Genomic DNA, 24,027 nt, shown 5'->3' on the forward strand with positions numbered 1-24,027 from the left:
GTGATAAGTCAGTGCCCCTCTCTGAGCCCCAGACTCCCATCACTTGCCGAATGGTGCAGGTTTATCATGCATTCCTCAGGGATCACGGTGCAGATTGAGGGAGACGCTCTATGGGAATGCATTTAGCACATTGCAAGGCACATAGTGGGTGCTGTATAAATATTAGCATCCTTCCCACCTCTTGTTCTGCCTTTTCATTCCAAGTAAGGAGCCAAGCTAATAGTTAGCTGATAACCAAAGCAAAAACACACTCTAGTCTTTTAGGCAACAAAAATTTACAGATGCCTTTCACCGAGCCTGGCATTTTGGCATTTCACTGGGCATGAGGGACACAGATATGAATCAGACACGGTCTCTGTCCTTGGGGACACTCACAGACCAGAGGAGTGGCAGACAAAGACACAATACTTCTGACTTATGGTTAGTTTAGGGGAGCACAAAGGAGGGACAGGTCATTTTCAGCCCGGGGAGATCAGGAACGGCTTCTTGGGAGAGAGAACACTGGAACTGGGACTTGGAGGAGGGGTAGAATGTGGCCATATGGAGCTGGGCAAGAAAGGCCTTCCAGACAGAGGGTGCTACAGGGACAAGAGTGAGCTTAGGCCTTAGTTGCTTAGACTCCTTGTGTCGGAGTGACAGTGATATGTATTAGAGGTCAACTTCATCTTGCAGTCAAAGTTAAGGTGCTGGAAGCCTGAAGCTGGCGTGCTGGCCTTGCTGACACCTATTTCTTTATGCCTTATCTAGGTCCTGTCTCTTCCTCACCGTCGACTGGTTTGTTGCTGCCAGCTCTACGAGGTGCCAGATCCAAACCGCCCCCAGAGGCTAGGGTTGCATCAGCGGGAGGTCTTCCTCTTCAACGATCTCCTCGTGGTATGAGCTCTCTGGGGGTGGAGATGGAGAGGAGGTGGTGAGCTTAGACCCTGGGTCTGGTGTGAACCATGTTAACATTGGCGGGTAGAGGAGTAGTGGGTGAGGTGCTCTGCCATGTGCTCTCTGCGGTCTTGGACAAGGCATAGGCATCTAACCCTCTTTACCTCACGGATCCATTTAGAGGTAGTGACAGCCACACAGGGGTAGAAAATGTGAGGACCAGGACAGACTTACAATCTGGGAAGTGGTAGGAAATGTCCCTGTCCACCTCAATAGCCCAGAGGGTTGGCTGGAGGAAGGTGAACCTGTGACCCTGCGGTCCATCTGAAACCTTCCAGTGGTTGGGGTGCTTGAAGTGATTGTTAAAACTGTGCTCATCGCCAGTGTAGATGTACATCTTTTAGAGCTGGGACTCTTAGGACTCTGCAGGTGGGAAGGGAACTTCAGGGTCTCCTGTCCAACCTCTTACCCAGGGCAAGAACCAGCTTCCTGCATGGCCCCCTGCTTGCATGACTGCTAGGAGAGATAGCTCTGACTGCTAGAATCTGTCTCCCAATAGGTTTCCACCAATGATCTTTACTTGACCCTTGGGATCACAGAGAACAAGTATTCTCCCTCTTCTCTGAGGCAGCTGCTCAGAAATTTGATGACAGTGGCCTGTCCCCTCTTGGTCTTATCTCCTTTAGAGCAGGGTCTCTCAACCTTGACACTATTGACATTGGCATATTGGCCGGATAAATTCTTTGTTGTGGGGGCTGTCCTGTGCATTGTAAGATGTTTAGCAGCAGCCCTGGCCTCTACCTGCTAGATGCCAGTAGTACTCCTTCAACCAACAATGTCCGGACATTGCTAAATGTCTCCTGTGGGGCAAAGTCACCCCTAGTTGAGAATTGCTGTTTTAGACGAAGCCCCTCCAATGCCCTCTCTGAGCCTTAATTTCCTCCTCTGTGAAGTGGGACTAATCCCTATCTCAAAGGGTTATCATGAGGATGAAATAAGAGCTCAGATGTGGAATAACGTAAGCCAGAGGAGTGCCTGGCCCATACAGGTGCTGAGTAAATGTTTCAACATCTGTCATGCACTGACGCGTGTGTGTGTCTAGCCCCATGCTAGGTGCTGCGTTCACAGAGATAAGTGAGACTCAGTCCTTGTTCTTGGGGAGCTCATGGTCTGAAGGACTAAATAAATGCTTTGTATAACTGTTCACTATAACCATCTGGAAATCAAATAATTTGCTTTTAAACGCTACTTGCAGACTGTCTGAGATGTTCACAACCTATGTTGGTTGAGTCCAGAGTGCCCAAGTACTTAATAAAGGCCTTGGGTTGTTGAGAGGAAGACTTGTTAACTCTATACATAGTTTCATTGGAGATTGCCATTGTGTGCAGGTCCCATAGGAATGGGCGAGATACACCAAAGCCAAACTCCTGCCTCTTGGTGCTCCTGGTCCAGCAAGGGGCGATCACATACTCAGAGTGCTCTCCTAAAGCCTGCCGGTGAAAGGCATTGAACCAGCACTCTGGAAGTTCAGAAAAGGGGGGGAATTCTGTGTGTGAGGAGTTAGGACAGGCTTCCTGGAGAGAGCAGAATTCAGTTACTTCCTGTAAAAAATCATAAATCCCTGTTGTGCACCATCATTACATCAGGAACTTGCATTTTCTCCCATTTCTCCCATTCTGCTTCTTAAGCTTCAGTTCTCCCCAACTTGTGGGTATGTGTTTGTGTGTATATGTCTGTTAGTAGTAGTGGAAGGGGAGAGTGGCTATGAGAAATAGGTGCCATATGGAAATTCCCTACCCCAAACCCTGCCTCTTGTCTTTTTCCTACCCTTGCCAAAGGTCACCAAAATTTTCCAGAAGAAGAAGATCTTGGTGACATACAGCTTCCGTCAGTCCTTTCCCCTCGTGGAAATGCACATGCAGCTCTTCCAGAATTCATGTGAGTCCCTTCTTGGATTCCAGTATCCCAAGAGTCTATGCCATGGCCCCTGTGCGCATCCTTCATCCACACCAACCTCCAGTTTTTGGAGTTCTTTGCAACGAAGCTGAAGTCTCCAAGGCACCTACTTGGTCCTGGGATGTAGGGAAGGCCAGGGTGGAGTATGACTTGGGTCTGTGTCCTGGGGAACTCGTGGTCTCGCAGAGAACCACGGTGTGTATGTTTTCTGGTGGGCTGAAGAGATGGTGATCATGCTGCGCTTTGAAGGACTGAGCCAGAGGATCTTTGTTGGGTGGCCTTCTGCGCAGCAGATACAATGTGAGTAGAGGCAGAGGTGTGAAGGAAGGGGTTCTAGAGAGCAGCCAGTGTTCAACTTGCCTTTACATCCCAGGGCATAGGGAGCAACAGGGACATGACTACCAGGAATTTGGGGGCATAGGGGGCAAAGGGGAGCCACTGAAGATGCTTGAGCAGAGAAGAGGCTGGATCAGAGTTGGATATTAGAAAAATTATTTCACCTATGAGCCACCTTGCTTGAGTCCTGACAGAGGTGCCCGACTTCCCCTTTTCCCATAGATTACCAGTTTGGGATCAAGTTGCTGTCTGCAGTACCTGGTGGGGAGCGCAAAGTCCTCATCATCTTCAATGCCCCCAGCCTCCAGGACCGGCTGCGCTTCACATCCGACCTGCGTGAGTCCATCGCTGAGGTGCAGGAGATGGAGAAATACCGCGTGGAGTGTGAGTAGCCCCACCACGTCTCCTTCCCCCTCTCCTGATACAGTGCCCTGCTGACGCCAATAATCCTGTCCTCTGAGAATCTCAGAGTTGAGGGTTAGCTTGTCCAACCTTCCTACCCTCATTCCAGGAACCCTTTGACCTCTGCTTGAATACCTTCAGTGACAAGGGTCTCATTACTTCTCAGCCTCAGATTATTATTCCAAGCCCTAATTACGAGCCAAGTCTTCCTTCTTTTGAAGGGCAGCAGGGAGAAGGATCAGGGTATTGGAGGTAGGACTCTGGTTTCAGATCCCAGGGATGCTACTTATTACCTGGGTAAACTGTGGCAAGTTGCCTGACTCCGAGCCCCAATTTCTTCATACATGAAACTGGGATAATGAAATCTCCTTCACAGAGTTGTGGAGATTCAATGAGATAAGGTAGATGAAGTGTCTTACATATTAGTAGGGCACTAGTGTTGAACATCTTAAGTGTCCAACAAATGTTCTTCCCCTTCCCAGCCTCTCCTGTCCTCTCTCCACATTCTAGTTTCTAAGCTGAGATCCAGTGACCCATCCTCCCAGCCCCCACGGGCCACACCAAGTCATTTGATCATATATAATGGAAAAGAGTGATTACATCTCATTCCTCCCAATGCCCTCCAAGTTTTCTCTTCTCCAGGCTAAGCAGTCACAGTTAAGTAACATGGTGTTAAGGAGAAAGAGGCAGGCAGACAGAGAGAGAGAGAGAGAGACAGAGGCGTCGGACAGCTCCTCGGTGAGGCCTTCACCGTTCCAGGGTCTATTCTACTCCTCAACAAGGCAGGGTCACCCATTTCAGTTCCTTGTTGGCCCAGGGACATTCAGAGAGAGGGGTGAGCATACCAGGATGAGGGGAGGGTGATAGACAAATGTTTCCATGACCTCCACAGGGAGGTGGGGGTGTAAGGAGGCCAAGGAACACAGCTCTGGACTCAGGCAGACCTGCTTCCAGAATGTCAGCTCCCCGATTTCCAGCTGCATGGCCCTGGGAAAGCTCTATGACTTCTCGGATTCTCAGTTTCTTCCTCTGAAAAATGTGGATGATAATACTTACCTCCGAATTGTCGTGAGGATTGAGAGAGCAAGTACACATAGTGCCCAGAATTCTGCTGGCGCATAATAGAGGATTTGATTCCTGTCGGTTTCCTGCTCCTGTCCTTCCAGGAGCCCTCTTCTCTGGAGCAAGGTGTCTGAGAACTGAGCGGACTCTGGAATGATTTCCCTCTGCCATAGGCTAAAAGGGCCTTCCTGCCCCTGCTGCAGACCACCTGCTGTGAAGCTCTGTTTTGAAGGGTGGGGTGCTTTGGGAGACCCAGCTGAGAGTGGGCAGAGGAGGGGAGAAGCAGAAAGGGAGAGAGAAAGGGGAGAGGAGCAGGAGGAACAGGCTCTGAGAGGGATGAAGGGAAGACTCAGCCAGAGGAGATGGTGTAAGATAGGACTGGGTGCTTTGGGGGCTTTGGAGATGTAGCTGAGGTTTTGGGGGAATGTGCTGGTTGTCCAGGGGACAAAACAGGAGTCCTGGGGACAGAGTGGGCGAGGAGGGGGAAGGCCCATGAAAGTCTGGGGTCAGTCAGGTGGCTTCTTGCTCCTGTTCCTGACCTTCACTCCCTGTCTCCCCCACTGCCACCCAGCGGAGCTGGAGAAGCAGAAAGGTATGATGCGGCCTAACATCTCACAGCCAGGAGGGGCCAAGGACTCAGTGAATGGCACGCTGGCCCGCAGCAGCCTGGAGGACACATATGGGGCAGGCGATGGGCTCAAACGGGGCGCACTCAGCAGTTCCCTGAGAGATCTTTCTGACGCAGGCAAGTCTTCTGGGCCCCTACCCTGGCTGGGGAGACGTGGGACCGGGTGTCTTCTTTGCCTCCTATCATTGACCGCCAGCCTTCCCTGTACCCGCCACACGTGCACACACCCTGCCTTCATTCAGAGCCCTGGGCGCCGCACTGTAGGGGCCTGGGAGCCAGGTCAGAACAGGTGGAGCCCAGGGTTTGGTCCAGGGAGTGTGAAGTGGGGCCACAGTCTTAGCCCCTCTCTCTTGCTGCTCCACCTCTCCTCCTTTCTTTCCTCTTCTGTCTCTCCAATACCACCTCTCCTCCTTCTCCATCTTTTCCTCTTGCTCCTCCTCCTCCACCTCTCCTCCTCCCCACCTCCCCCTCTTCAACGGGGGAAAGGGAATAGGGGTGTCTGTCCCCGGGAGGGGCCCAGGCCTGGTGCCCAGCTCTGGAGCCCAGCAGGGTGGGGAGGGGGGGTTGCTGCTCTGACGCTGGGCTCCTTGCTTGTGGGTGCAGGGAAGCGGGGGCGGCGTAACAGCGTGGGATCGCTGGACAGCACCATCGAAGTAAGTGCCAGCTCCTGCCCCACTCATCCTCTGCATGAGCCCTGCCCCGCCATACAGCCCCAGAGGAGGAGGGGACCTGTTGCTTCCCCCTCTTCCCTGCTGGGAACCCTGTGGCTGCCTCTCCCAGCCAACCACTCTCTCCATCTGTCCTCAACTCTGTCTGTCCTCACTCTGCCTGTCTCTCAGTCTGTCTTCCACTCTCCCAAGCTCCCTCTCAACCCCAGGACTGACTCCAAGTAGTGATGCCCTTGGAGTTGGGTGACAAGAAGCTCTTACCTCCGAGTCCTGCTCTTTGAGCCTGAGCAAGTCTCTCTGTCTCTCTGGGCCTAGCATTCTCCCTGCCTGCAAAATGGGGATGAGGAGGAGGCACTACTAATTCTTCCTCTCTCAGCTGAGTCTCAGATGAGATAGTGGATGTGACAGCAGAGCTCTGCAAGCTGGGGAGCTCCATGTACAAGTACAGGACTGTTACTTGCTTTTCATTATGCCGTGGGGGTTCCTGTCTCCCCAGCTCAAGCCCTCAGGGACCGGGTGGAGTTTAGGGTTGGGGGTTTAGGACATCTAGACTGGCCTGACTTCCCCCCCTCCCCGCTTCCAGGGGTCTGTTATTAGCAGTCCACGCCCTCACCAGAGGATGCCACCTCCGCCCCCACCCCCGCCGCCAGAGGAGTACAAGAGCCAGAGGCCCGTCTCCAACTCCTCATCCTTCCTGGGCTCCCTATTTGGAAGCAAGCGGGGCAAGGGGCCCTTCCAGATGCCACCACCGCCAACAGGCCAGGCCTCTGCCTCCTCTTCATCTGCTTCTTCCACCCACCACCACCACCACCACCACCACCATGGTCACAGCCACGGTGGCCTGGGGGTGCTGCCTGATGGGCAGTCCAAGCTCCAAGCCTTGCATGCCCAGTATTGCCAAGGACCCGGCCCTGCCCCACCACCCTACCTCCCACCCCAGCAACCTCCTCTCCCCCCACCTCCTCAGCAGCCCCCGCCCCTGCCCCAGCTGGGTTCCATTCCACCACCTCCCGCCTCAGCCCCACCTGTGGGGCCACATCGCCACTTCCATGCCCACGGCCCAGTTCCAGGCCCCCAGCACTATACTTTGGGCCGGCCAGGCAGGGCTCCCAGACGGGGGGCTGGAGGACACCCTCAGTTTGCTCCACATGGCCGCCACCCCCTGCACCAGCCAACATCCCCACTGCCCCTGTACAGTCCTGCCCCCCAGCACCCTCCAGCCCACAAACAGGGCCCCAAGCACTTCATCTTCAGCCATCACCCACAGATGATGCCAGCATCAGGGGCCACTGGAGGCCCTGGATCCCGGCCTCCAGGGACCTCCTATTCCCACCCCCACCACCCCCAGTCACCATTGTCACCACACTCACCCATCCCACCTCACCCCTCCTATCCACCCCTGCCCCCACCCTCACCCCACACCCCGCACTCCCCCCTGCCACCCACCTCCCCCCATGGCCCATTGCACGCCTCTGGGCCCCCTGGCACAGCCAACCCACCCACTGCAAACCCCAAGGCCAAGCCAAGTCGGATCAGCACCGTGGTCTGACGAATGGAGAGAGTGAGCTGGGGCCCAGGGAGGTCTGGGGAATCCACAGGAGAGGGGCCTTGCACCCTCTCTGCTTCCTCAGTTTTTCCAAAATATATATACACATAGAGATGTCCTCCTCCCTACTTCCTCCCTGCCTCAGGACCCCTCCTCTAACCCCCAACAGTCGCCATGGGGTTTCCTTCCAGATTCGAGGATCCTTACCACTTGAAGCCTGGATGCAGGGCTCTCGAGCTCTGGGGAGTGGTGAGGATCTTCCTGAGATCCTCGTCCTCGTTTTCCTCTCTTCACCCTCCTCCCTTTCTCCGCAGGGGTCTAGCTGGGTGGCCTCAGACCTCTGGACCAGTATGAGCTCCCTGTTAACTCTGGCTGGGAGGGAAGGGCAGGTGTCAGGAGCAATGAGAGCAAAGGCTTCCCCAGGGCACCCCTGGCCATGTGGGGCTAGGAGGGAGCTCTGTAGAGTTGTGGCCAAACCTCAGCTGGCTCGGCCCTCTCTCTGACCTCAGGGCCTAGCCACACAACTCCATGTGTCTCTCTGCCTGCTGGAGGACATGGACTGTCAGTGCACTCGGTGGGTGGGCCCCCACTTATGCTGTCCCCGAAATGGGGCAGTGCTTCCTCTCTGGAGCCAGTCTATGCCCTCTCTCCAGTGGGCCCCAGCCCAGACCTCTTCAGCTTCAAGACCTTGCCTCTCCTTGCAACGTTCTTATCCTGGTCAAAGTCCAGACAGGTTTAGGGGGGCTCAGGTCTGGGATGAGAAGGGCACTGCCCTCCCTCACCCATGTTGCATGCCCCGCCCTATTCCCTAACACCTACCCCACCTACAACTGAAGACAATGCACTTTACAGATATCGCCCACACACACCTCGCCGGGGCAGGGCACCCAGCATCAGCCCTGGCAAGAGAGGCTCCCAGAGGGCCACCATGAGCCCAAGATTTCCTTCCTGAGGCACAGATTGAAGCCTCAGAGCGGGGACTGGGAACCAGGATGCCTGAGTCCTTCTGTCTGTCAAAATCTCCGCTGCCTCTCCAACCCCTTTACAACCCTGTTTATTTATTATAAATATATTTTTTACAAGCTCCAGCTCCTCTTCTTGCCCTGCATACCCAGCTCCTTTCTCAGCTCCTGCCTCCCTCTCCCCTCTCCACCATGGGCTGAAGTACAGACAGACAGACCCTGGCTGTATGAAGGGCCAGGGACCCTGAGGCTTGGGGTGGGGGAGGGTGGCAGCGGGAGGGGCTGTATGGAGAGGGGCTGGGGTTCAGGCATTGTCTTTTTTCCTCCTTGTATATAAGAATGTATATTTGATGCCTCATAAAAGACCTTGTGCTCATCTCCCGCCTCTGCCTCCTACTTATGCCCCCTCCTCCACGGTGGAGCCCATGGAGAGAGAGGCCTTAGCCCTGGGAGGTGAGGCGCTAATGGTAGAAGCTCAGGCAACTGGATGGGTAAGATGCTTTGGTTGAGTGGGAGGTGGGCGTGAGGGAGGTTTTCCTATCTCATCTCATTAACCATCTGTGTAACAGAGTGGCCAGGGTCTGGGCTTTAGAGTCTATCCAGTTCAAATCCTGGTATTTTCCCTTCCTAGGCACGCGCACTTGGGGAAAGGCACCCTCTCTGAGTTGCAGTTTCCTTAATTTAAAACTTGGGGTGATAAGTCATTGCCACATGGAGTTGTGATGATGACATGAGGTAACAAACGTCAAGCAGCCAGCATGTAGTAGGCGCTCAGCAAGTTCCCTTTTCTTCTTTCGTAGGTTGGATATGTACAGGTTAGATACTTCCGTCTACTCTTGTAGCATCTATTCTCACCCTTCCTGTGGCTGGCCTGGCTTTGCCCTGGAGCCCTGCCCCCCTCCCCATGGCTGGCCACTCTTTTGTTCTTGAGGGTAGTGGGGTGGGTGACCTGAGCCAGGGAGCAAGGGGCTAGATACTTTATCAGAGCTCTGTGTATATACTTAGATGTTAAATAACAAATTGCTGGACTCCCTTTAGTTTGCAGAGGAGGAGACAGGCCCAGAGAAGGGAAGGGTCTTTCCCAAGGCCACGTAGCAAGTCAGGATGGGGATTCCTTACTTCTAGGCCAGGCCCCTGTCCAGTCCCCCAAACTGCCTCCCTATTAAATTGACATGTTTCCAGCACCACTGATCATGTCCTGAGTCTCAGCAGAGCCCAGGAGGAATGGGGAGAGCAATGGCTCTTGGTTAGGATCAGCAAGGTCCCAAGAAGCATCAGTCAGTAAATAATTTTGGTGCCTTCTTAGAGTGTGGAATGGCCTCTAAGAGGGAAGGGTTTGAACCAGTGTCTTTGTTTTCTTCCTCATATGCACATTTAAGCAAAAGCAGCAGCTGGGGCCATCTAAGCATTTGATGTCTCCTGGAAGACCAGCATTTGAAGAGCTTAGACCCAGGGCGTCCAGAATCAAGTCTAATCAGCATTTTTTTGTTTCTTTCCTGGTGGACCAAGCTAGACTGCCTTTGGTCGCTCCTCCTTCTCCCACCTTCAGCTTGATGCTGGTTTCGTCTTCCCAAAGCTCAGCTTTTAGCACTCAAATCATGGCTCAGTCATAGACTTGACTGTTGTGTTTGGCAAGTCAAGTAGCCCCTAGGAGCCTGGTCTTTTACCTGTAAAATAGGGATGATAATTTTACAGGGCAGTTGTTAATAGATGCATGTGAAATGCCTACCTCCTGCCAGACACACAGTCAGCTATTTTTGGGCCCCTACAGAAACAAGTACAAACTCCTTGTCTTGATGTTGGAGGTCCTCCACCGTGTGGCCCGATCTCTGTAGTCTTAACTCTCATGCCTTGCCCACACTTTGGCCATCCACTCACTGTTCCCTGAAAAGGCCTGTGTGTGTAAGTTCCAAACTCAGTATTTCACCTGTTCCCTCCCCACTGCCAGACGTGCTCCCCCAACATCTCTGGTGAAGGTTTTCTCACTCTTGTGAGATGGGCTTAAAGGACCTATCCCTCTCAAAATGTGCCCTTGATCACATTTTCTAAGATCCCTCATGTCAGTATCTATCTTCTCCACCAGTCCATAAGTGGCTCAAGAGTGACACTGGTCTGAATCATCTCTGTTTAGAGCACTGCTGAGCATAGTGCTTGGCACAGCACAGATGACACTAAAATTTTGTTGATTTGAATGAATGAATGAATAGTTCTTTCTAAGCTAAATCTTAGAGTAAGGTATCTTTGCATTGGTTGATTTGTTGATAGATGCAACCTGTGTACCCAGCTTTTGGGCCCCTCTGGGATCTCCACATGCTTCCATCAGCTCTTTCCTATGTTCTCCTCCTCCCCTCTTCATTGCAGTCCCAGCACTGGGCTGTCCCTGCCCCACCCTTCCCCTCTCCTCAGAGGCTCACTGTCCAGATTGGGGTGGGTGGGGGGGTAGTTCAGCTCCTCACCTCCCCATTTCTTCAAGGACCTGAAGACAGCAGGCCCATTGGCTTTCCTCATATCAAAGGTTCTATTGCCAATCTCTTTGGGGATATGGATGGGGAGAGACAACACATAACAAAAGACAAAAGTCCTAGAATCTCATAGAGTTCTTATCTTTGTCTTAGACCAATGCTGTCCAATAGATCTTTCTGTAATAATGCGAATGTCCTATACCTGCGCTGTTCAATACAGTAACCCCTAGCCACATGTGGCTATGGAGCACTTAAAATGTGGCTAGTGAGACTGAGGAACCTAATTTTTAAATTTAAATTTAAATAGCCACATGTGGGTAGTGGCTACCATATTGGACAGTGCAAGACAAGAACTTCAGGAGTGACCAGGCTGGTGGAGATAATGTCAATATAATATAATAATAAGTATAGGCCCAGAAAGAAGCACAGGCCCAGGAAGGAGGCACAAAGAAGGGAAAACCCAGCTTGGGATAGGGGGATCAGGGAAGGGTTTCTGGAACTGCCTCTTTAGCTAAATCTTGAAGGGTAAGTAGGAATTAGCCCAGTAAAGAGGGCATTTGTCAGAGAGAGTAGCATATGCAAAGGCCTGGAGGTGCACAGCTGTGTGATGTTTTAGTGGAATAGTGAGAAAGGAATGGGAGAGGGTAGCCCAGGTGGTGGGCACAGCATATCCCAAAGCACAGAGGTGGGCAGTCCCTGTCTCCTTATTCCTCTGTTGCCAACAGGTTTTCTCACCCAAGCCTCAATAGGAGCTAAAGTAAGACCAGGTGATACATTGGGCTACATAGTGTCTCCACTGTAAAGTTGCTATTTTTCCCTTTGTGATTAATGAGTATCTTGTGGAGAGATGCATTGAAATTATGTAAATATCCTGTTACTCCTCAAACTTTCACACACCAGTATTAGCATTCACTGATGACTCTCCAGGTTGCCAAATGGTGATTTTCAAACGCCATCATTCTTTTGACATGGATTAATTGGCTTTCCACTATCGGGGAGAGCTTTCCCTTCTACATTTATTTATTTATATCCTCATGGACTCATGGTTGTCTGTTTTATTCAATGAGTTATATATAACCTATTAATATAATTCTTTATTTTGATATTAAAAATGTCCCAGATTTGGCAAGCAAGAGTCCCTCCAAGCTGGCTCCTGTGTCCTTTTGGCAGGTCTCCATCTTTCTTTGAGAACTTGCTTGTTTTCTGGCACCACAAGATGCTCCAGGCCCATCTTGTACTTTCCCTGCCCCAGCTCTGGAATCAGTGATTCTTTCCCCAAGGAGTCCTGGTTCTTTTTAGTTGAGAATGGCATTTAGGAACCAAGATTTGGGCACTAAGTGTTATAGCTATGTTTTAAGAGTTTGCTTTTTTATTTGGAAAAAGCTTGAGTATCTATTGATGATTTTCTAACTCTATCCTTTAGAGAAGAACTTACCCTTTTCCTTCATTTTACTTATTTATACCAGTGTGGAGTTAGGGATTTTTATTTTACTCAATGAGTTATAATCTATTACTATCATAATTCACTTGGAATTATTGTTTTGAATATATTATTTATATGCATGAAGCACATAATCTCTCTCTATATATACATATATGTGTATGTGTGTGTGTATATGTTCACACAGGTGAGTTCACACAGATACCTTGATACCTTGAGGAGTCTCTTTTCATAATCCAGGCTAGAGATACTAAATGACTTTCACAGGGAGTAGAAGATTAGAAAATGGCATGGGGGGAGGGGATGGATTCCAGAGCTATTTAGGAGTTAGAACTCACATCTCATACCTACTTCAGAACTAAAAACTAAAAAACCTATTTTACAAATCAAAAAAGTGAGGCACAAAGTCACTCTTATCCAGTTCATCCAGAAAACATGGATGGGGTGAGTGTGGTCCTGAGCCTGGCTGAGCTTTCCAGTCACTGCTCTGCCCCAGGTCCATGCCAGAGCCTCTCTCCCAGGTGGATGGGTGAAGCCAACCTAGCCCCCAGTCCAGGGTGAGCTCCCTAATGCTTCCCAATTCTTAACCCTGCAGTGCCCAGACTCAGGTTGGTCCCCAGCAAGACCCAAGGCTTGAGACAGGAACCCGTTTCCTGAGCACCTTAGCGTGTATGTGTGTGGGGGGGGGGACACCATCTGACACTTTTACAGGCAGAATTGTATGGCAGTCAGACAGACTTGGGTTTCAATTCTGGTTCTGCCACTTACTAGTCATGTGACTTGGGTAAGCTTATACTTTTCTGAGCTTCAGTCGCCTCATCTGTAAAACAGGGATAACAATACCTATTTCATAGCACCTGGCCCTTGATGAATGGCAGCCATATTATCGCTAATCTTCATAACTACCCTGTAAGGAAGGGATTATATAGCCTCACTGGATAAAAGAGAAAATCAAGGTTCAGGGAGGTGAGGTACTTGGCAGATATCAGTGGGTAAATGTCAGATTCAGGAAAGTAGGGACCATGTCTGTCCATGTAGGGACTATTATATTCCCAGGGCCCAGAAAAGTGCCTGGTGCATAGCAGGAATTTAGAAATATTTATGAATGAATGAATTGGATCTGAATGGCTTCAAAGACCACGCGATTTCCATTTGCCCTTCTAGGATGCTGGGAGGATGTCTGGGCTAATGACCTCAGAGAAGGCTGTGGGAAACCTGGGCTAAGCTGAGACCCCAAACCTGGTCTCCTGAGTCCTGACTCCTGCTCTTTGCCCTTCACTGAGCTGCCTCCAGATGGAAAGGCTGAACTTCCTTCAGCCCAGGATTTGGCATATTCTCCCACCTTCTTCATTCCTCTCCTGCCCAGTTCTATTCCTGGTGAGAGCAAATGACAGGAAGAACATTTGACCAGGAGTCAGCAACTTCCTGTGTAACAGTGGGCAAGTTGTTTAATCTTTCTGGAACTTGTTTCCTCATCTACAGAATGGGTGAATTGACCTACATATTTCCCAAAACTGTTGCAAAGATTAAGGGAAATAATTGGTATGAAAGAGCTATGTGGGCTGTAGGATGCTTACACATATGAGAGGCTAGTGATTTTACTGTTATTAGCACCACCTCGCCTAGCTTTCTGTTTCCTGTCCAGATAGTTATTCAGTTGGGTCATTCATCTGTGCTTCTGGTGGAGAGAGGCTGAGGTTTCCTCTGACACCTAGAAAACTAGAAAAGAGATGTCACTATTTGTATTGCTTGAGACAAATTTCCTAACAAGCCAAATGGGGATAAAGATTCCAAACATTCAAGGTAATATAAAAATTCAGGTGATTAAACAAATATGAAATCAGGGGCCAGCCCGGTGGCGCAGCGGTTAAATGCGCATGTACGGCTTCGGCAGCCCAGGGTTCACCGGTTCGGATCCCGGGTGCGGACATGGCACCGCCATGCTGTGGTAGGTGTCCCACATATAAAGTAGAGGAAGATGGGCATGGATGTTAGCTCAGGGCCAGTCTTCCTCAGCAAAAAGAGGAGGATTGGCAGCAGTTAGCTCAGAGCTAATCTTCCTCAAAAAAAAAAAATATGAAATCACTACGCACAATGCCTGGCACAAAGGAGATTCTTAATGAGTTTTGACATGTTGTTGACTCTCAGAAATAAAAATAATGGTTAACAGATACTGAGGGTCTTCTATCTGCCAGGTACTATACAACAATCCTGCAAGGTAGCTATTATCATCCCCACTTCAGTTTCAGAAGTTGGGACTTGCCCGAGGTCACATAACTAGAAAATGGCAGAGCTGGTGGGACTAGAAATCAGGCTTGTCTGACCCCAGGGTGTGAGCTCCTACCGGTGTGCCCTGCTTCCTCAGATAGGATGTCCTTAATGCAGTCCTGAAGAATACAGAATGATGTACCTAACTGGGACACAGTATATGATTAGGAACAATTAACTAAATGAAGGAATGACACTCCCCACCCCCGTCAAAGTATTCAAGCTTATAGTAGATGGATAATATACACAGGAAATGTTTTCAAAGAGTATATATTATTTTCAGTCAATATATACTAAGGCTGCTCAAAAATATACATTCATTTTTCTTTTGTTTACTCAACATTAATTTACTGCTTACCATGCCAAGTGCTAAGGATGTATAAGGCCACATGATCCCTGCCCTTAAGGAATTCACACAGTCTGATGGGGGAAAACAAAATAAGCACTAAATCAGCATGTACACAAGTACTCTAATATGTGCACAGTAGTTGTTCAAACTGTATGCAGTAGGCCCACAACTGATAAATAGATGATCCTCAAATAGAATAGATGCCTGATGTATGGGCAAAGTACTGGTTTGATACTCATTCAAAATAGTTGCAATAAACCTATTCAGAAACTGCTCAATGAACATACACACAATAGGAGTAGAGGTACACATAGTAGGTACCCAAATGCATATGACAGGGGCTTTATACAACAAATACAATCCATGTACGCGGATGTTTGATAAGTACACTGTAGGCTCACAAATGGGCAAACAGTAGGTGTTTCATACGGTGGGCACTGGTAGGCAATAAATACACTGTTGCTAAACATCTGATAGTTAATATATATATACACACTCAGGCTTGTTTTGTGGGAGTACACGCTACAAATATGCACACAATAAAAGTGCATACAGAACAGCTGAAAACGTTCATTAAAAGGATGACTGACAATGACTCTTTGGGGGGAGGATGTAAGCACCATCTCTGAGAAGCCTCTACGCATAACCTTGGACGAAATAAATATTTCCTTCCTCTCCTTGGGACCCAGGATTCTAAAAATCCATAATCCCCGTGGTGTGAGCAGCCTCCTGCCTGGCTTCTTCTAAAGCCCCAGAGGTGTAAGCGCCTAGAGCTGGGAGCTCAGTACGTCTGCGGGCCAGCAGAAGGGGTCCCTCGCAATCAGGCACCCGAAGCCACCTTCCTGGGCCAGCACCGGAAAGACTCCGGAGACGGAGAGAATGTTGGGGCGGAGCTTGCGCTAGGGCTGAGGTCATCGAGGGGGTGCCAGTTGGGGCTCACCACCCACCAACGCCAGCTCCTCTTCCGGCCTGTCTCCATAACGCGCATGCGCACCATTGGCCTTTAAACGTGCACCGCCGGTGCATCCGGAAAAAGGATCCGGCAGTTTAATTACAATTTTGTTCCTCCGCCGCTGAGGTGGACTATTTACTCTCAGTCTGGGAGGTGCTTTTGAGTTCCCGCTTCCAAATAGGAAATCCATGCCTACCGATTCAGCTAGATCCCCACGGGATGAAGGCTTCCTACGGCTTGGCCTCACGCAAAGTATACGAGGCTCGGAGGGACACCTCCGCGGAGGGATCCGGTTTGTTGTGGTGAGGGGCGGGGGAGACGCTGACAAACCAAGATGGCGGCGGCGGCGATGGAGGCCGCGGCGGTGGGGAGGTAACTGTGGTGGTGAAGGCTCCGGTAGTCGGGAGGCAGCGGCAGGGTTTGCAAGGAACGGAGCAGAAAGAAGAGGCGGTAACAGTAGCGTCAGCCTGAGCCTCTCAGAGCGCGGCAGCCACACGCCCCCTAGGCCCCCGGCGGGCGGCGGCCGCCCCGCTTAGGGCCTAGTCTCCGAGCAGTGCCTCGGCTTCATCCAGTGGCGTCCGCCATGAGTCCTTAAGGGAGGTCCGAGCCCTCTAGTCCTAGGGCCCACCATGGAGCCGGGGTCCGACGACTTCCTACCGCCGCCGGAGTGCCCGGTGTTCGAGCCTAGCTGGGCCGAGTTCCGAGACCCTCTTGGCTACATCGCAAAAATCAGACCCATCGCTGAGAAGTCGGGCATTTGCAAGATCCGCCCACCCGCGGTAAGGCCCGGGACCGGTGGTCGCTTGCAGTGAGGCCGGCGATGAAGAACTAGGGTAGCCGGCGGAGAAGTCTGGGGCGGAGGGCAGCTCGAGATGTGGGGGAACGGGGTGGCTGGGACCATTGTAGATGCGGCGCGGGTTGGAGAAAGTCTACTGGGGCCAGGGGTCCTCTCGTGGTGTGAGGCTCCCAAGTGACCTGGGGCCAGAGACCCACCCCTACTCCTGCCCTGCCTTTCAGAATCAGTCGTGGTAAGGGTCGAAGACAGGAATGCCTAGTGGGCCGGGGAGAGTTCACAGAGAGGCACCCACACATCTCTTAGTTAGACAGGACCACTTAGGTCAAGGCTACGCTAAATAAGGACTTTCTCCCATCTACTGTCATCACTTCCCTTAATGCAGACAGTGTGGTGTAGTGGGAAGATCACAGCTCTGAAGGGAGGCAGACCTGGGTTCAAAACTGTACTCTGCAGCTTACCAGCTTTGTGACCTTGGACAAGTAGTAATTTCTCTGAGCCTGTGAAATGAATCCCATGAATGGTTATTTCGAGAACTGATTGAACTAGATAGCGTCTGTGTGTAGTAGGCACTAGGTAAGTGGTAATTATTGTGACTGCGAAGGTGTTTGATGTGGTCATTGGTTTGCTCCTATGTGGATTGACTCATATTTACTCACACCCTGCCAGACCAATCCATTTATGATAATATCCTGGCTTGATAGATCAGTCTCACGGGGAATGCTCTACCTGCCTCCCCTGAGGTGGATTCAGGGAGTTGTCCCATTCTTTTCCTAGTTGAAGGCAATGTCAGGGCCTTTCCTGCACATCAGTCTCCAGACTTCTATGGAGAGGCTTGAACCAGTCAGCTTGGGGGTGGGTTATGAGTCCTTCTCAGAAGACTTCTACTCTGCTCTATCCAAGGATGTAGGAGGTTCCAGAGAATAGGGTATTCTTGGACTCCCAGAAACAGAGTGGAGGTTAGGAAGTCTGCCTCCTTTGGAACACTTGATTTCCAGAGGTCGGTGACAAGGGCCTATCTTTGCTCCTGGGCCTGGCTTCAGGCCAGAAGACCCCCAGGGCTAGAATAGGTTGCCGCCTTGCTCTCATGGAGGATAAATGATGATAGATGTTGTTTAATCACCATGTGGGATTCCAAGGGCAGGAATTGAGTTTGTTTGGACCAGGGTGTTTTTGAGTGGGTGTCTCCTGGATGAACTGAGATGGGAAGCCTTACTGCCACCTGAGGAGGGCACCACAGGCCTCCTTATTCAACTTGGTGCTTTCTGGTGTCCAGCCACAGATCTAGGCTGGTTTCAAATGGATCCTCTGGGAGGTGTTGGGTAAGCTAATCTCTTCCTTGTTGGAGCCTGGCCACAGATCTCTGAGGTATCCCTGTCCATGATGAGGGAGTGGCAGTGGGTAGTGAGAGGTCAAGAAGGCTAGCAGAAAGGAGACACGAGTCCTGGGCAGCCTCAAGGAGGCGCTCCCTTAAGTGGTCCGGCAGGCCGGTGGGAAGGAGGCCTATCTGACATAGTGGGTAATTGAAGCCTCACTTTCCATTTTCCTACCTTAGAGTTATCTGAGCAGGCTGGCCTTGTGCAGGTGTTTTTACCCTTCCTTGGGGGACTAGAAAGGGGAAAAGTGATGTGTCCCTGGAGTGTGTGTGACCTGCAGGGGGCCATGATTTGTTGTGCTTTGCTTCTCTACCCCAACAGTGTGCTTCCCTCCAGTCCAAGAGACCTGCCTCTCTCTGGTTTTGTTCTGGTTTTTTTCTCCTGTAGGATTGCTCCTAGGCTACCTAAATTTAGGCAGGGGGGCCTTCTGGCTGGAATTTGAAGCACTCACTCAAGTGGTGTTTGGGCCTAGGGTGGAAGTCTGTATGGATAGGTGCTTGGAAATTGAAGGTTTGCCTGAGGAAGGCGATTTGGGTCTGAATTGCTAGACAGGTGACCGCTACTTTTGGGGAAGATGAGTGGGAGGAGAGCGTTGGTATCCTGGAGTAGACCTAAGGGGGCTTGGAAGGGCCCTGCTTCTTGCCTCAGGTAGCCAACGTTTTTATCATCATCCTGATAATATTGACATAGCAAGTATTTGGCACATAGGAGTATGGGACTAAAGGCAGGATGAGGGAGCTCATAGGTCCGAGGGAGAGCTGGGCAGGGTGGTTTGCTGGACTTGCACCCACAGCTTCTCCTCTAGGATTCCGGTTCTGCCATTTCCTGTCAGGTTGCTTGGTGATGCACTTGTTTTTATCTAGAACTTGATTCAGCAGGAAAGAAGGGTGCCTGGAATTTTGGGTTTGAGCTCCTTTCTACCTGGGTTACCTAGGAAACTGAGGGGAGTGCCCTACTGATGGGAGGCAAGAGGGCATGGGAAGCTTGTCTGGGCTTGAGCCATGCCATTTTAGTCTACTTTTTTTTTTTTTGCCCCTGCTTCACTGAGCCCCAGGTGTTTGCTGCCTGCTTGTGTGTGTGTGTGTGTGTTGTGGGGAGTGGTATGTGCGCATTCAGGTATGAGTCCTCTAGCCCCTTTTCTAAAAGTGTGCGTGCAGAAGAGGCCAACAGCTTTTTCTTCTTTACCACCCCCCCACCGCCTCCTTCCATTTGTGTGTATGTGGGTATGAATGCTGGTAGCTTGATGTAGTGCAAAGAGCTTTGGACCAGATGGAGGTCAGAAGACATGGGTTCTAGTCTTGGCTCTACCACTAACTCAGCATGTGATTTGGGAGAGATCGTATTTCTTCTCAGGGGCCTCACTTTCTCCATTAATAAAATGAAAGCATTGGTCTAGGTTACTCTAGGTTCTTTTCACCGCCCCCCAGCAGGAGCCAGAGCTTTGGGGAGGAGAGGACTGCATGGGAGTTTTTCGGAGGGAGGTCATTGGGGAGGGGGCTCTCCACAGCCTTCCTTTGGGTAGGACACAACAAGCTCCAGCTGGGCAGGGCAGAGCCTCCCCCACTTTCATTATCTTTTCCTGACTTCCCTGTTCCCCAGATCCTCCCATTCTTTGCCACCACAGTCAGGCTTCCAGCACTTACACCCCACCCCACCCCGATTCCTCCCCTGCCTCTTCCTATACTGGGCAAGTGTTTGAGAGAGGACCCACAGGAAGCCTTCCAGATTGGGTGAGTGATGCAGATTCTTGCTTCCTGTTTCTTGTTCTTCCCTGCAGTGTCTAGCTCAGGCCCTTTAAACTGAGAGAACATTAAAGGCCCAAACCTTTAAATCCTGCCAGAGCTGAGCTCCCCTGCATGTGTGTTGGGTGGTGGGGTCAGTCTTAGATGTGAAGTCTTAATGACGACTCCTTTGAATAACATTTTCATTTGGAAATCAGTTTAATTTTCCATATCAGGCTTGTGAGGAAGCCAAGGCAAGTGTTCATATTCTCACCTTACAGATAAGAAAACAGGTTCAGAAAGGTAAAATCCCATAGCTAGTAAGTAGTGGAGCTAGAACATGAACCTAGGTCTTCTGACTCCAGGTCCTGTGTGCTTTCCAGTACTTCCAGAGTCTGTGTCCTACAGCACATGCCTAGGAGATGAATGGTAAATGTGGGTGTAGGGAGAGTTTGAGGTCAATTGTTTTGGGCCGCAACTCTCTATTTCTGGAAATCCTAGCACTGTACTTTTGGAAGGGACTTGGGAGAAGTTTACCAGAGCATGTGCATGGGACGTTTGGTCTGGACTTGAGGGGCTACTCAGGCCCTGTTGTGAGTTCTGTTGGGGGGGGGGGGTGGTAGTGATTTGGGTGTTTGCAAGGTTAAAAGGTCTAGGGTGGCTAGAGGTCTAGGAAGGCATGAATGGGGTGCTGAGTTGCTTTTGGTGCCCTCTGGTCTTGCACTATGTTAGAATAACCCAACTCCCTTTCCCCTCTGCACCCCCTCAGGACTGGCAGCCACCCTTTGCTGTAGAAGTGGACAACTTCAGGTTTACTCCCCGAATCCAGAGGCTGAATGAACTAGAGGTGAGAAGACTAGCAGCTGGTGGCGGGGTTGGGAGATTGGATACCTGAGCTCTGATCCCGCTTCCCTCATACCTTCTCTGGCTAAGGTACTTTACTAGTTAGGCCTTTATTCTTTCCTCTGTGAAGTTGCATGGAGGGCATAGAGGAAGCTTTAGAGCTCTGAATTTAACCAATAGCAGGGGCATTTAGCATATTTGATCTGATCGTCTAAAGGCTTGGGATTTCCCTTTTCTACAAAGGTTTGCTTCTTCTGAAGCTCTCCTGTCAGCTCACCTCCTCTACCTGGGTCAACAAAAGGGAAATATGGGCTGGCTGAGACCTTTCTTGCTTGGCTAGCTGAATGTGGCCTCATTATCCAATTCATCCACAGCCCTGTACTTCCTACCTTCCTTCCGTGGTGCTTGGTAAGCTGGGAGGTGAGGTGGATGGGTGGGAACAAAACAGATTTGGTCTTTTTGGAGACTGGAATGGTTATAAACTTGGGCAGGGGGTCAGGCGGGCAGGCTTTTCCCTCTCCTTTTTGTTCTGTACAGGAAGTCCAGGCCCTTTGCATGGGTAGGTGAGGTTTTCCACTAAGGGCTTGAGAATGCCCTGGGGTAATGAAAGTGGATGCCCTGAAGGCAGTTCCAGGTAAGATCCTGGAGTTTCCCATGCAGGATGTAGGTCGGAAGTATGCTGCCACCCCTCTCCGTCATTATTATGTATCCACGAGCCTTACTAGATGTCCTGGGGGCGATCTTAGGCCCAACTTAATACCCATGACCTGAAAGCATACTTTTCTTCTAGACCACAGTTCCTCAACCTTGGCACTATTGACATTTTGGCCCAGATAATTTTTTGGTATGGAGGGCTGTCCTCTTCTGCATTGTAGGATGTTTATCAGCATCCCTAGCTTCTACCCATTTGGTGCCACTGGTACCCTTTCCCACTTATGGCAACCAGAAATGTCTCCAGGCATTCCTAAATGTCTGCTGGAGGGTAAAATTGCCCCTCATTGAGAACCAGTATTCTAGGGTCTGTCTAGGTGCTGTTCTGATCAGGGCAAAAATCATCTCTTGTAGGGGTACAAATTCCTTAGGGAAATGGATCTGACTAGGTCTGTAGGGGTACAGCTAGGGAAAGATGACACCTAGCATGAGACAGGGGCAGGTTTTCTAGAGAGATCATGCTGGCTGATGAGAGACAGGAGTAGGGATGAAGCCAAGGTTGGAAAGGTAAGGGACTGAGATGGAGGGAGTCGAATTCCTGGCCTGTTAGAGGTTCTCACAGTTAAGGAGCCATAGGTTGTGTCTTTCTACAAATAGACTTTAGTTTTCCTCATCTGTGAAATAGAAAGAATAGTACCTGTTCCCCATAATACAATTAGAGCAAGATAGTGAATGGCAATGACTTGTCTAGTTCTCCCTTGAACCAGACCTTCTGACCAGGGTGGGGTGCTTATAGACTTGGGGCCTTGCAAACCCCTTCTTGGGTCACTGAGATTTCAGGGAAGCCTTGTTTCTAGAATCTTTGGCCTGCATCGGGTCCTGGGTTGGCCAGGTGCCAGTGCTGCTTTGGTACACCATCTCTAAGTTCTTTAGGCCGTTCTGTATCTAGCATGCATTCTCACCCTTCAGCCACCGTGGAAGAAGTTTCATGGTGTGTAAGAAGAGGTGAATGTGCTCTTTTGGAGCCTTTATTCTCTGAAACATGCCTAGAGCTTAGATACAATTCTGGAGCGTCCAGAGAACCTTCATTGTTCCTCTCATAAGTCCACCCTTCTGGGGTAAGTGGACTGGGCAGTTATTTTATTTCTTTTATAATCAGAAAACTGGGATCCAGAGAGTAGAATTGATTTCCTCAAGGCTATACGGCAAATCAGTAGCAGAGGAAAAGCTAAAACTTAAGTTATTTGTCATTCAGATCTCTTTTTTTAAAAAAAATAGAATGTAACGTTGTGTAAGTTTAAGGTGTATGGTGTGTTACTTTGATATGTTTGTATATTGTAATATGATTGCCAACGTAGCAATATTTATCATATTACATAATTACAATATTATTGTCTATATTTATTATACTGACATTCAGATTTCTTGGTACTTGTTGTGTGACTTGAGGAAATAGGATTTCTCTAAAAGAGATGATGATACACAGCCCTTTCAAGGAGATTGGATGTAAAACTTTGGCTGTTGTGACCCAACCCTCTCCATTTTGGGACCTTGGACTTATCCTATTGACTAGAAGGTGGCAGAGATGAGAGAGAGGTGGGCTAAGCACTGTCTAGAGTTTGGGATCCAGTTCACTGGGAGAGGCCCTGGGTAGTGGGTTGCTCTGTACCTTTCTGCTTCCCTAAGATTAGGCCAGAAGACAGAGGTCAGGTGGAAGGGGAGGCCAGCCTCTTTGAGCCATTTCTTCTCCAGGCCCAGACAAGAGTGAAACTGAACTACTTGGACCAGATTGCCAAATTCTGGGAAATCCAGGGCTCCTCTTTAAAGATTCCTAATGTAGAACGGCGGATCTTGGACCTCTACAGCCTCAGCAAAGTAAGAACAGGTTTTTCTCAAACCTCTTCCCACCCCACACCTTAATATCCTTGGTACTCTGGGGATTCCCTTGGTTTGGATATTGGATCTCTAGGCTGTAATGGAAGGGGCACAGCCTGGTGGCACACAAGCTGTCATCAGAACTTCTTGGCATCTCTTGTTGCGATTTGAGTCTGAGTGGTGGTGGTAGGAGTCGTGGGTAGCCCCCAGGGAAGTGAGGGGCTGGAGTTGTCCTCATTGCCTTTCCTGTAGGCCTATTCCCTCATATGCATACACACAGCACATCCACGTCCCTTCCTGCTTGTCCTTGCAGATCGTGGTGGAGGAAGGTGGCTATGAAGCCATCTGCAAGGACCGTCGGTGGGCCCGGGTGGCCCAGCGCCTCAACTACCCACCAGGCAAAAACATTGGCTCCCTGCTACGCTCCCACTATGAACGCATCGTTTACCCCTATGAGATGTACCAGTCTGGAGCCAACCTGGTGGTAAGGATGCCAGGCCAGGGTGGAAGGAGGCTTTCCCTCCCAGATGCAGATTTCCACACTTCCTCTTAATGGAACTGATTCAGTGAACTGGAGACCTGGGAGCCAGACTCTACCCTTTTTTAGTGGTGCTTATTCTCTTCCCACACTGCCCAGAGTCAGAGGTCCTGGTGTTAGCTGCAGGGCCAGTCTACTGTCCATTATGTGACAAGGTTTTAACCGATAGAGGAATTCAAAGGAGGGAGAGATCTTTTGGGCCAGAGAGGTCTGGGAAGAGATGGAGTCTGATTTAGTTGAGGGGAGGTGGTTGGAAGGAGGAATGGCATAAGCAAAGGCATGAAAAGAATTCCCAAAATGTGCTGGTGTCAGTGGTAAAGATCAA

At 50.3% G+C, this 24,027-nt stretch overlaps 2 protein-coding genes across 49 annotated transcripts in view; both read left to right on the forward strand.

Annotated features, from left to right (window-relative positions):
• The window catches only part of IQSEC2 (IQ motif and Sec7 domain ArfGEF 2), a 78,126-nt gene extending 69,317 nt beyond the window's left edge, over positions 1 to 8,809 (forward strand). For 8 of the 11 annotated variants that reach the window (XM_023634196.2, XM_070257056.1, XM_023634195.2 and 5 more), the window contains 6 exons: positions 748 to 873; positions 2,712 to 2,811; positions 3,388 to 3,549; positions 5,201 to 5,374; positions 5,861 to 5,910; positions 6,509 to 8,809. In XM_023634196.2, the coding sequence (XP_023489964.1) occupies positions 748 to 873; positions 2,712 to 2,811; positions 3,388 to 3,549; positions 5,201 to 5,374; positions 5,861 to 5,910; positions 6,509 to 7,474 (1,578 nt within the window). In that variant the 3' untranslated portion in view covers positions 7,475 to 8,809. The remainder of the gene's footprint in view (positions 1 to 747; positions 874 to 2,711; positions 2,812 to 3,387; positions 3,550 to 5,200; positions 5,375 to 5,860; positions 5,911 to 6,508) is intronic. The other 3 variants (XM_070257059.1, XM_023634201.2, XM_070257060.1) reach the window with 1 other exon arrangement.
• A 7,174-nt stretch (positions 8,810 to 15,983) lies between these two features.
• KDM5C (lysine demethylase 5C) overlaps positions 15,984 to 24,027 on the forward strand; it is a 37,369-nt gene continuing 29,325 nt past the window's right edge. For 22 of the 38 annotated variants that reach the window (XM_023633553.2, XM_070257036.1, XM_070257052.1 and 19 more), the window contains exons 1-4: positions 16,197 to 16,684; positions 20,565 to 20,642; positions 23,042 to 23,164; positions 23,478 to 23,648. In XM_023633553.2, coding sequence (XP_023489321.1) covers positions 16,535 to 16,684; positions 20,565 to 20,642; positions 23,042 to 23,164; positions 23,478 to 23,648 — 522 coding nt within the window. In that variant the 5' untranslated portion in view covers positions 16,197 to 16,534. Of the gene's footprint in view, positions 16,685 to 20,564; positions 20,729 to 23,041; positions 23,165 to 23,477; positions 23,649 to 24,027 lie in introns of all 38 variants that reach the window. The other 16 variants (XM_070257042.1, XM_070257044.1, XM_014728921.3 and 13 more) reach the window with 6 other exon arrangements.

Source organism: Equus caballus, chromosome X, assembly GCF_041296265.1.
Source record: "Equus caballus isolate H_3958 breed thoroughbred chromosome X, TB-T2T, whole genome shotgun sequence".
In the NCBI taxonomy this organism is placed as follows: domain Eukaryota; kingdom Metazoa; phylum Chordata; class Mammalia; order Perissodactyla; family Equidae; genus Equus; species Equus caballus.